We start from the raw sequence: 13367 nt of genomic DNA, 5'->3' as shown, positions 1-13367 counted from the left end.
AGAGCTGGCAGATCAGAAGGTTGTATTATTTATTTGGTTCCAGATAAAATTTTGAACTGTTTCGAAATTATAAACTTGCTTTCTGGAAGGGAAATGGTCCTAGACAATTTATAGGCAAATGAGCAAAAGAGACCCACCATAACAAAACTTTGTCCTCGAAACAATAGAACACACGTGGGTCGACCCTAGGAGGGAGAAGGCGGGGGGCGGGGTGGGGGCGGTCAGGCACAGGGGGCGGGGCCAGCCCCACGGCGGAGGCGGGCCCAGTCCGGTCTCCGCCTCCGCGACGTCCCGAGAAGCACCGCCCCCAGCCGCCCGGGACTCCGGTGATCGCCGCGGCTCGCTCGCGCCCCGGAAACTGCCCCTTCTAGGGGTCATGATGGGCAGCAAGATGGCGTCTGCCAGTAGGGTCGTTCAGGTAAAGCAATTTGTCGCGTTTCCGCACCTTGGCCGGTAGGACGGTGCTGACTATAGCGACGGCGTCGGGGAGGAAAGGCGGTGGGCAGAATCTGCGCGGTGACCGCGCCTCTGCGGAGGGCCAGCGGCGGCGCCCGCGTGTGTGTGTCAGGATGGGACTTTGAGCCTCTAGGGCCGGGCAGTGAGGTGGGTCCGGCGCCGAGGGTTCGAGCCTGGCGGCAAGCGTGCAGCATCTTCCCAGGTAGGTCCTGTACCTACTGCCGGGGTGCCCGGCTCCTCCGCCAGGACCTTGTTAGTCTTAGGCGTCTGTGGGTGAGGCGGCCCTGGCGGTAGCCTGGCCAATCACCGTCTAGGATTGGCTGTGGTGCTCCCTGATCAGCCAATCGGAAGGAAGGCGGTAGCGGGGCGTGGAAGGAAGTGAACCCTGGATCTGACCCAGTGTCCCTTCAAGGTCTCGGGAATGGTCGGGCAACTGGCGCCGCGTACCGCGCCCTCGCCAGAGCGGGTTCTCCCCAACCTCTCCAAGCGTCTGGCTACACGCCAGATGAGGGGAATAGAAAAATGTTATTTAAGCTTAGTTAGTGTGTGTTTGTGTGTGTATAAGCGTTGGTTTCACAAGCCTATTTTCACTTGGTTTAGATAGACAGCTAAAGTAACTTCGTTAATCCACCTATCAGCTACTAACTCCTGATAGCCTTATTATTTGTTTCTCCAGTTGCAGTTCTAACTTAGGTAAAATTATTATATAAGTGGAACGCCACCTCCTCTTTTGTGGTTGGTTTACATAGTCTTTGAACCCTGAAAGTGTTTTATTTTATGGTTGACTTTTATCTTTGATATGAGAAGTACATTTCGCTTTATATAAGTACATCTCTTAAAAGACCTTTTTCTAAATTCCTGAAGTTGTTGTCTGAATGATAATCCTAGATCCCAGTTTTTGGTCCTATTGCAGTGAATGATCCTCACTTATTCAGTGGGTAGTTATTGAGCATTAACTAGTTAAAGATTCTGTAAGGACTGAGAGACTATCTGACAAAGGTCTGTTATCCATAATATATAACCATATGTATCAATAATATATAACAATTTAAAAATGGGTAAAACACTCGGTGTTGCACAAAAGATACCCAAATGAGCAATGAACATTTTTAAAGGGGCTCAATATCATTACTTGCCAGGAAAATAAAAATTAAAACCATGAGGTCCTACACATCCACCAAAATGACTAAAATTTAGACGTCAGTGTTGACAAGAATGTGAAGCCTCTGAAACCCTCAGTAGTGCTGGTGGGAATATAAAATGTTACAGCCACTTTGGAAAGCTGTCAGTCTCTAATAGTTAAGCATGTATCTACCGTATGACCCAGCAATTCTACTCATAGGTTTATTGCTCAAGAGAAGTGAATGCACATAGTCTCTGTACCAAAATGTTCATAGAGAAAAAGGAGTTACTAGCAAAGAACTGGGGTCCAGTGCTGAGGGATTCCAGCCTGGCAGCAGGAGTGTGGCATCTCAGCAGGTAGGTATTGTACATACTGCCTTGGGGTCCCTGGCTCTGTTTCTGTTAGCCCTCAAACCAGAAACAATCTATATGTCTGTCTTTTGCATAAACAAATTGTGGTAGTTTGTTAAAATGGTAGAGTCCAAAGCAGTACTAACAGCTGATATATGCAAACAAATGAAGAAACCGTGAGATATACAGTAAGGAATGGTCTGTGCCCTTCTAACATACGAACAAAGACCTGTACTCACATATTTAGAATTCATACCGGGTTCGTGACTACACTCTTAAAAAAAAGGAAAAGGAAAAGAATACTACCAATATGCTAATATAATATCACTTGAGCCTAGGAGTTTGACGCTGCAGTGAACCACAATCACCCAACTGCACCCCAGCCTGTGTAACAGGCTGTGTAACAGAGCAAGACCTGGTCTCAAAAAATAAATAATAAAGTATGTGCTAATATTATGTAATAATTACATATAACATTAGCAAAATTTATTGAGTATCTCTGTGACAGGCCTATAAAGTTAGGACTACGGTGCCAGTAAGAGAGAGAGTTTAGGCCAGGCTCACTGGTGTATGCCTGTAATCCCAACACTTTGGCAGTTTGAGGAAGGAGGATGGCTTGAGCCCAGCAGTTCAAGACCAGCCTGGGCAACATAGCAAGACCCCATCTCTATAAAAATTTTAAAAAATTAGCTGAGCATGGTGACGTGCACCTGTGGTTCCAGCTACTCAGGAGGCTGAAGTGGGAAGATTGAGCCCGGGTGATCAAGGCTACAGTGAGCCATAATCATGCCTCTGCATTCCAGTCTGGACAACAGAGCTAGACCCTGACTCAAAAAAGAAAACATAGAGCTTAGAATCTGGTTATTGATCCATATCTTGAAGGAAGAGAAGAGTGCCAAAAGACTGATTGGCACAAACTGATAGGAAGTCACGTAGCATGGTCTCAGAACATTAAGTAAAGACAAAGCTGGCTGGGCACGGTGGCTCACACCTATAATCCCAACACTTTGGGAAGCCAAGGTGGGAAGACTGCTTGAGCCAGGAGTTCAAGATTAGCCTAGCCAACATAGCAAGACCCTGTCTCTATAAAAATTAGCCAGGCAGGAGGGGTGGTGTGTGATGTGTACCTGTAGTCCTAGCTACTCAGGAGGCTGAGGTGGAAAGATCACTTGAGCCCAGGAGTTTGACGCTGCAGTGAACCATGATCACTCCACTGCACCCCAGCCTGTGTAATAGAGCAAGACCTGGTCTCAAAAAATAAATAATAAAGTAAAACATTTTCAGATTGGCTAACAAATGAAAATCCAGTGCTATACTATTTATAAGAGGCATAGCTAAAACTGAGATTTGGAAAGGTAAAAATAAAGAGATAATCAACTGATCTTTGACAAAAGAGGCAAAGGGAATACAATGGAGACAAGATAGTCTTTCAACATGGTGCTGAAAAAATTGGAGATCCATCTAGACACAGACCTCACGTCCTTCACAAAAATTAAGTCAAAATGGATCCTAGACCTAAATGTAAAATGCAAATCTGTAAAATCAATCCTTATAGGAGAAAATAAAACTAACCTTAGGTTTAGCAATGACTTTTTAGATATAACACCAAAGGCATGATCCATGAAAAATTAATTGATAAGCTGGACTTCATTAAAAACTGCTTTGTGAGACACTGTCAAAAAAAGGCAAGCCACATATTGGGAGAAAATACTTTCAAAAGACATATCTGATAAAAGACTATTATAGAAAATATAAGGCCAGACATGGTGACTCATGCCTGTAATCCCAGCACTTTGGGAGACCAAGGCGGGCAGATCACCTGAGTTCAGGAGTTTGAGACCAGCCTGGCCAACATGGCAAAACCCCGTCTCTACTAAAAGTACAAAAATTATCTGGGCGTGGTGGCGGGCGCCTGTAATCCGAGCTACCCAGGAGGCTGAGGCAGGAGAATTGCTTGAACCTGGGAGACGGAGGTTGCAGTGAGCCCACTGCACTCCAGTCTGGGCGACAGAGCGAGACTCCGTCTCAGAAAAAAAAAAAAAAAAAGAGAAAAAAAAAAGGAAACAGAAGAACTCAACAATAAGAAAATAAATAAAAATAAATGACTGAATTTTAAACTGGGCAAAACAGCTGAACAGATACCTCATCAAAGAAAATATACACACTTTGGGAGGCTGAACTGGGTGGATTGCTTGAGCCCCGGAGTTCAAGACCAGCCTGGCCAACATGGTGAAAACCTGTCTCTACAAAAAATACAAAAGTTAACTGGGTGTGGTGGTGCACACCTGTAGTCCCAGCTACTTGGGAGGCTGAAGTGGGAGGCCCAGTTTAAGTGGCAGTTGCACTGAGCTGAGATCACACCACTGTACTCCAGCCTGGGCAACAGAGCATAACCCTGTCTCAAAAGAAAAATGATATACAAATGACAAATAGGTCTAATGAAAAGATACTCAGCCAGGCACAGTGGCTCACGCCTATAATCCCAGCACTTTGGGAGGCCTATGTGGATGGATCACCTGAGGTCAGGAGTTCGAGACCAGCCTGGCCAACATGGCAAAACCCCATCTCTACTAAAAGTACAAAAATTAGCCAGGTGTGGTGGTGTGCACCTGTAATCCCAGCTACTTGGGAGGCTGAGGCAGGAGAATTGCTTAAACCTGGGAGGCGGAGGTGGCAGTGAGCCGAGATCGCGCCATTGTACTCCAGCCTGGGAGACAGAGTGAGACTCTGTCTCAAAAAAAGAGAAGATACTCAACATCATATGTTATTAGAGAATTTCAAGTTAAGACAACCATTACACACCTATCAGAATGGCCAGAATCTGAAACACTTGACAACACTTAATGTTGACAAAGATGTGAATTCTTATTACTATCCCACCTAACAGGAACTCTCATTCATTGCTGGTGGGAATGCAAAATGGTACAGCCACTTTGGAAGACGGTTTGGCAATTTCTTTCTTTTTTAGGCACATGCCACCATGCCTAATTTTTGTATTTTTTGTAGAGTCAGGGTTTCACTATGTTGCCCAGGCTGGTCTTGAACTCTTGGACTCAAGCGATCCACTTGCCTTGACCTCCTGAAGTGTTGAGATTACAGGCGTCAGCCACGGCACTGATCTCAGTTTGGCAATTTCATACAAAAGGAAACATAATCTTACCGTACGATCTAGCCATTACACTCCATAGTATCTACCCAAGTGAGTTGAAAACTTATGTCCACATAAAAGCTGCACACAGATGTTTATAGCAGCTTTATTCATAATTACCAAAATTTAGAAGCAAACAAGATATCCTTCAGTAGGTGAATTGATAAACTGTGGTACATCCAGATATTGAAATATTATTCAGCACTAAAAAGAAATGAGCTATCAAGCCATGAAAAGGCATGAATAAATCTTATATGGGGCCGGGCACTGTGGCTCACGCCTGAAATCCCAACACTTTGGGAGGCCGAAGTGGGCAGATCACAAGGTCAAGAGATTGAGACCATCCTGGCCAACATGGAGAATCCCCATCTCTACTAAAAATACAAAAATTAGTTGAACATGGTGGCACTTACCTGTAGTCCCAGCTACTCAGGAGGCTGAGGCAGGAGAATCACTTGAACCTGGGTGGAGGTTGCATTGAGCCAAGATCGCACCATTGCACTCCAGCCTGGGCGACAGAGCGAGACTCCGTCTCAGAAAAAAAAGAAAAAAATCTTAGATAGATAGTTTGACCTTTTCTAGAATGTCATATGGTTGCAGTCATACAGTGGGAGCCTTTTCAGATTGGCTTCTTAGTTATCCAACTAATACGCAGTTGGAGTTATTTGTTGTCATATTTGTATTTAGAATGTAAAAAGACAATTGAGAAGGGGAAATTTTTGTTTTGTTTTGTTTGAGACAGAGTCTCACTTTGTCACACAGGCTGGAGTGTAGTGGCACGATAATGGCTCACTGCAGCCTGACCTCCCGAGGTTCAAGTGGATCCTCCTGCCTCATTCCCCGAAATAGCTGGGACTAAAGGTGTGCAACACCACTCACAGCTAATTTTTTGGTATTTTTTGCAGAGACAGTGTTTCGCCATGTTGCCCAGGCTAGTTTCAAACTTCTGAGCTCAAGAAATCCACCTGCCTCAGACTACCAAAGTGCTGAGATTATAGGTGTGAGTCACTACACCCAATCAAGAAGGGGAAATGAGAGCATAAGCTGAATATCAGATGATAGTAGGAATTATTGTTAAGTGTGGCAAAAGTATTGGGGCTCACTTGAACAAAAACTAGGGTGAACTAAGGTGTCTATCATGATTATATTTGTAATCTGGTTAATGAACAGTGACTTTTTTTTTGAAACAGGATCTTGCTGTTGCCCAGACTGCAGTGCAGTAGCATGATCTTGTCTGGTTTACTATATCTCAACCTCTTGGGCTCAAGTGATCTTCCCAACTAAGCCTCCCAAGTAGCTGGCACGACAGGCCCACGCCACCATGCCCAGCTAACTTTTTAAATTTTTGGTAGAGACAGGGTCTCACTATATTGCCCAGGCTGGTCTCCAACTCCTGGGCTTAAGTGATCCTCCTGCCTCAGCCTCTCAAAGTGCTGGGATTACATGCAAGAGCCACTGAGCCTGGCTTCACTGCTTTCAAATTGGAAAAAAAAAAAAGTATTGGGGTTATGATTTAACAAAAATTCTGTTTGTCAGTAGTGTGTGGAAGGTATTAACAGATGAGATAGGATTAAATGTATAGGATTTGTTTAATCAGGGAAGGGATGATGAAATAAGATTGACTATATTATTGTTAAAGTTGTGTGATGAATATATCAGGGTTTATTTTATGCCATTCTACTTTTTTGCATTTAAAACACTTTCTAGGACTGGGTGCAGTGGCTCATCATGCCTGTAATCCCCGTACTTTAGGCGGCCAAGGCAGGAGGATCGCTTAAGTCCAGGAGTTCAAGACCCACCTAAGGAACATAGGGAGACCCCATCTCCACAAAAAATGTTAAAAATTAGCCAGGCATGGTGGGACACACTTATAGTTCCAGTTACTTTTGAGGCTGAGGTGGGAGGATCACTTGGGCCTGGGAGGTTGAGGCTGTAATGAGCTGTGATCACACCACTGCACTCCAGCCTGGGTGACAGAGCAAGACCCTATCTCAAAATAATTTTTTGTTGTTGTTAAAAAGTAGGGATACCAAACAGAGTGGGAATTTAATTTATAAGACCATATTATTATTATTGTTGTTGTTTTTCTTTGAGATGAAGTCTTGCTCTGTCGCCCAGGCTGGAGTGCAGTGGCACAATCTTGGCTCACTGCAACCTCCACCTCCTGGGTTCAAGTGATTTCTCATGCCCCAGCCTCCTGAGTAGCTGGGATTACAAGTGTGCACCATCATACCCAGCTAATTTTTGTATTTTTAGTAGAGACAGGGTTTCACCATGTTGACCAGGTTGGTCTTGAACTCTTTACCTCAAGTGATCCGCCCGCTTCGGCCTTCCAAAGTGCTGGGATTACAGGTGTGAGACACCGTGCCTGGCCTATAAGGCCATATTAAATCATGTTTTTAAGTATATAAAAGCAGTGTTGCAAATGATTCTTTCTCTGCAGTGTATGTACATTTGTATAAGTATGTAATACATGTTTACATGCCTACACAGTTAGACCTAACTTACAAAAGGTTTATTCACTTATTTGGCAACTGTTTCTTGGCCATTTACCATGTAACAGGAATGCTGCTGCAGAAGTGCTTAATTTTCTGTCTCTGACTGTCCAGGAGCTTAGCACTCTCCTATAATCATTGGCTAACTTATCTGTCCTCTGAAAACATAAGGAGGAGTTTTTAACTCAGACTTTGGAACTTGAGAAAAGTTCTTAGAGAAGAGTGACATGTGAGCTGTTGTAAAGGATAAGCAGGCAGAAGGATAGGCATGGAAGTGGAATGGGATGGGAGGGAGGGAGATTTCATGGCAGAGGACATAAGCTCTAGATGGAATGGGGATAAATAGGATGAATTGGGGAAAGGAAAAGTACTTCAGAATACCTGGAGCAACAGGTACATAAGAGAGTTGGGGAGAAAGGCTGGCAAAGTAAGGAGAGGCCAGATCACGATGGGTGTTGTGAGTGCCAAATAAGAGTTTGAACTTTATCGTGAAAGCTGTGAAACATTTTTCAAACTTCTTTTTTTTTTATTTTAAGTTGTGGAGAGGGGGTCTCACCTTCTTGCTCAGGCTGGTCTCAAACTCCTGGGCTCAAGCCATCCTCCTGCCTCAGCCTCCCAAAGTGCTGGGATTACAGGCATGAGCCACTGATCCTAGCCAGTTTTCAAACTTTTAAATAGGGGAGTGACAATAGGACAGATAGAACATTCTCTTTAAGAAGCTTGGCTATGAAAGTGAAGAAACAGCTAATAGAGAAGTTTTTGTTTGTTTGTTTGTTTGTTTGTTTGTTTTGAGACAGAGCCTCACTCTGTCACCCAGGCTGGAGTGCAGTGGCTCAATCTTGGCTCACAGCAACTTCCACCTCCCGGGTTCAAGCAATTCTCTGCTTCAGCCTCCTGAGTAGCTGGGATTACAGGCGCCCACCACCACGCCCTGCTAATTTTTTTTATTTTTTTAGTAGAGATGGGGTTTTGCCATCTTGGCTAGGCTGGTCTTGAATTCATGACCTCATGCAGTCTGCCCGCCTGGGCCTCTCAAAGTGTTGGGATTACACGCATAAGCCACTGTGCCCAGCCAGCTTTCAATTCTTGCCAGTCTATAAGTCATGCAACATAAAATCCACATCATCTCCTCCATTGGGTTGCTTTGAAGTACACCTTCGATAGTACAATGAAAGTCTTGTGATTATATATAAAGTACAAAGTTGTGTTTACCAGATAGACAAGTTAATAATTCATAGACCAGCTTTCCTGGTTGGGGAAGACTATAATTTAAAGTTGCTGTCAAATAGCAAGTTTAACAAAAGTATCTATTTATGAGGTTTAGTAGATCATTTCTTTTAGTTAATGAGATTGTTTTTCATGCATATTATTTTTCCTTTAGGTAGTCAAACCACACACTCCATTAATAAGGTTTCCTGACAGAAGAGACAATCCTAAACCCAATGGTAAGTTGTATTTTATTTAGATTTCTTTTAAAATTGTGTACGTGAATATTTATAAATGAGTATTTTATTATAGGCAATATTTCTCATTTAAAAATCAGTTAAGACTATTGGAGCTTAGATCAAAGTAGTGCCCTATGTAGCATGCAAGTAGAAATTAACTTATGGCTGGGCGCGGTGGTTCACACCTGTAATCCGAGCACTTTGGGAGGCTGAGGCAGGAGGATAACCTGAGGTCAGGAGTTCGAGACCAGCCTGGCCAACATGGTGAAACCCTGTCTCTACTAAAAAATATAAAAATATTAGCCAGGCATGGTGGTGGGCTCCTATAGTCCCAGCTACTCGGGAGGCTGAGGCGGAGAACTGCTTGAACCCAGGAGGCGGAGGTTGCAGTGAGCCGAGATCATGCCACTGCACTCCAGCCTGGGTTACAGGGCAAAACTTTGTCTCAAAAAAAAAAAAAAAAAAAAAAAAAAAAAAAAAAAAAAAAAAATTATTACCTCTATTTTATTTTACTTTTTGAGACAGGGTCTTGCTCTGTCTCCCAGGCTGGAGTACAGTGGTGCTATCTTGGCACACTGCAGCCTCCCCCTCCCAGGTTCAAGCAATTCTTGTGCTTCAACCTCCTTAGTAGCTGGGATTACAGGCATACACCAGCACGCCTGACTAATTTTTGTATTTTTAGTAGAGACAGGGTTTCGCCATGTTGCCTAGGCTGGTCTGGAACTCCTGATCTCAGGTGATCTGCCTGCCTTGGCTTCCCAAAGTGCTGGGATTACAGGCGTGAGCCACACACCTGGCCTTTATTACCCCTATTTTAAAAGGTAGTGACTCAACAGAAGATGTCTCTGAATTTCTAGTGAGTTTATATGGGCTAAATTTTGTCCTACCTTTATTCTCTCCTATCCTTGAGAAGATTCTCCCATGCTTCCATTTGCAGAGACTGTGAAAATAATAACCCTTCCTATGTTTCTCTCCTCATCAACCATCTTTTCTTTCATTCATTCATCTGTCTATTCATCTAGTCAGTAAATATTTTTTGGATTGCCTTAATCCTTAGCATTTATTTGAAATTAATGGAAGAAGATTCTGAAAGGGTTCTGTTTTTCTCTGATTCTCACCCTTTTTTTTTTTTTTTTAAACCAGATCCTCTGTGCTTCTCTTGCTTTAATTCAGGCAATTTCAACACATTTTATAGGTATATTTTTAACTTATTGTAACTATTGAAGAATTAAGATAAACAAGTGTGAAGATACTGAGAAAACTACCCTCATTTACATTTACTGACTTTCTTATTCCTTGTTGTAAGATATTACCTGTAAACTCCACCATGTGTTGGCCTATGAGTGGTTATGTGAGATAAGCTTAAGTAGTGTAGGTTCCCCTAAAGGGTTGAATTCCACTAACTAGAAATTTCATTATTTTACATTTTTGTAATTCGTTTACTTAAAACTGCTCCTTTGCTGGGTGCAGTCACACATGCCTATAGTCCTAACTACTCAAAGGCTGAGGTGGGATGGCAGGAGGCTGAGGCAGGATGCTTGCTTGGGCCCAGGAGTTCAAGATCAGCCTGGACAACGAAGTAAGACCCCATCTCTAAACAATAAATATATAAAAATTTTAAAGCTATCTCCTTACTTGTTTTTAGAAACCTTTATGAAATATGTATAGCCAACTGAGTTACCCTACAATATTTACCTTTTGGAATTATAATACTTCAAGAGTTATTTGAAGAATGACTTCATTTCAAGAATGACTTGATTATTTGATAGTATTTTAAGACTCAGTATTTTGACATCTGAACAATTTCTCTAATAAGGTCTTTTTTTTTTTTTTTTTTTTTTAATTTCAGTATCGGAAGCTTTGAGATCAGCAGGGCTACCATCTCACTCTTCTGTAATTTCACAACATTCTAAGGGAAGTAAATCACCAGATTTGTTGATGTATCAGGGTCCACCAGATACTGCAGAAATAATAAAAACATTACCTCAGAAATACAGAAGGAAACTTGTGTCTCAAGAAGAAATTGAATTTATCCAAGTAAGTCGTTGCTCTTTGTCCCAAGACTATGCAAAACACCGTAACATTTGGGCTTTGGAGATTTCATTTGCTGATTTACATGCTATTCCTATTGTCATATCAGAGTGTGGTCAGAGCTAAAACAGGATGGTCAGGTAGGCCAAGACTACGAGAAACAAACCATAGTCAAATTCCTCTGTAAATATGCATGGTATATCGATGTCAATAGATATAATCACATAAAAAAAACAGTTCTTTGGGGTCCTCAATAATTTTTCAGAGTGTAAAGAGCTCCTGATACCAAGAAATGTAAGGACAGGTCAACCTTGAGTCCCTTCCAGGTCTGACATTATGTTTATAAGAATTGATAAGAGGGCTGGGCATTGTGGCTCACGCCTGTAATCCCAGCACTTTGGGAGGCCAAAGCAGGTGGATCACCTGAGGTCAGGAGTTGGAGACCAGCCTGGCCAATATGGTGAAACCCTGTCTCTACTAAAAATACAAAAATTAGCTGGATGTGGTGGCAGGTGCCTATAATCCCAGCTACTTGGGAGGCTGAGGCAGGAGAATCTCTTGAACCCGGGAGGCGGAGGTTGCAGTGAGCCGAAATGGCACCACTGCACTCCAGCTTGGGCAGCAAGAGTGAAACTCCGGAAACTCTGTCTGAAAAAAAAAAAAAAAAAAAAAAAAAAAAATTGATATGAGTACCCTAAAGTTTTGACTAATTCAAAACTATTTTTTAAAAACCAAAGATTGGCTGGGCGCAGTGGCTCAATCCTGTAATCCCAGCACTTTGGGAGGCCGAGACGGGCGGATCACGAGGTCAGGAGATCGAGACCATCCTGGCTAACATGGTGAAACCCCGTCTCTACTAAAAAATACAAAAAACTAGCTGGGCGAGGTGGCAGGCACCTGTAGTCCCAGCTACTCGGGAGGCTGAGGCAGGAGAATGGCGTAAACCCGGGAGGCGGAGCTTGCAGTGAGATGAGATCCGGCCACTGCACTCCAGCCTGGGCGACAGAGCAAGACTCGGTCTCAAAAACAAACAAACAAACAAATAAAAAAAAAAAACAAAGATTACTTGCTGAAGATTGTATAAATTTGTAAAGTTACCATCAAAACATTTCCTGGGTCAATTTAACATCTAATCTTACTGCTTTATTTTTCCCTTTTCAGCGTGGAGGTCCTGAATAACCATGGTGGCTGCTGTTTGTCATCAGACAATAGAATTGTCTTTACAATAAAGGACTTCCAAAACGACAGATGAGAAACTGTATATTAAACACCTTTAATAAATACTATGAAAAAAATGAAATATAGAAAATTTAGATGGACACTTGTATTTCCTAATTTATGTATCTTGGTCAGCTTCTCCACAAGCTTACCTAATTATTTATACACTTTATACTTATTAAAGTATACATTTTTAAATGTTAGCCTATTAATTTACTCTTGATTATCAAACATTACCAGTGTTGAACTATTAAAAGTACATAATGTATAGTAAACTATCATAGGATTCTTATAATTTCACTTTTCCTTCTTTTTAGATATGGAAAAATTTATCAGTCAGAATTGCTGTTTTAGGTACATGATTTTCCTGAAATTGGGTGAGGATCAGTGAAATAATGACTCTATTACTTGTTCTTAATTCTCTGTTCTCTAATGTTTTTTCATTCACAAGTTTACTGGAGTGTAACTGGCTTAGTAAGTATATCCTACTCTGAATGATAAAAAATATAGTCAAGCTAAAATAGGTGACTATACTATTAAGATAGAGGAGATCATACAAAAGGTTCCAAGAAAGTCAAAGAGTATAAAATGGAAAATAAGAGACCAAATGAATATAGCATAGGAATAAAGATTTCACTAGAAATTGCAATTTATTTTGTTTCGGAGGTTGTAAGGAAGTCTTGTTCTTTGGTTTATTTTACTGTTTTGTGATCTTGTATGCAAATCCTGGTAACCATTAACTTTCTCAAACTTAATGTCTCAAAGCCTCATAAAATCAACATAAATATTTACTTATTAAGCAGTTTATGAAACTTTAATGGGGCCCCTCCTGTGCCAAGGGTATGTGTATTATGAAGTAAAACCTCACAAAGCTAAATAAATTCTCTTCCATACCTTTAACGATTTCCAGAATATGCTTTAAAGAAGTGGTCCCTGAGAGTTAAGGGTAGCTCATGAGCAAGAAATAGAATTGGTTTTGAGTATGTTTCTGTATTTACTCAGTTACCTGTGGGTTAATTTTTACTTGTTTCTACTACTCCACAGAGTTGATCTACTTCTCTTATAAATTTTTTGCTGTAGCCTAGTGTAAATGTTGTTCAG

At 41.9% G+C, this 13367-nt stretch overlaps 1 protein-coding gene across 1 annotated transcript; it reads left to right on the top strand.

The window, feature by feature from the left end:
- The first annotated feature begins 287 nt into the window (after positions 1 to 287).
- KGD4 (alpha-ketoglutarate dehydrogenase subunit 4) lies at positions 288 to 12469 on the top strand. The gene is made up of 4 exons (XM_007974692.3): positions 288 to 418; positions 8954 to 9017; positions 10867 to 11054; positions 12210 to 12469. The coding sequence occupies exons 1-4, from the start codon at positions 377 to 379 to the stop codon at positions 12225 to 12227; spliced, it is 312 nt and encodes a 103-aa protein (XP_007972883.1). The 5' UTR covers positions 288 to 376; the 3' UTR covers positions 12228 to 12469.
- The last annotated feature ends 898 nt before the right edge of the window (positions 12470 to 13367 follow it).

This window comes from Chlorocebus sabaeus, chromosome 4 (assembly GCF_047675955.1).
Source record: "Chlorocebus sabaeus isolate Y175 chromosome 4, mChlSab1.0.hap1, whole genome shotgun sequence".
Classification (NCBI taxonomy): Eukaryota; Metazoa; Chordata; class Mammalia; order Primates; family Cercopithecidae; genus Chlorocebus; species Chlorocebus sabaeus.
This window is presented reverse-complemented; position numbering and strand designations above follow the sequence as displayed.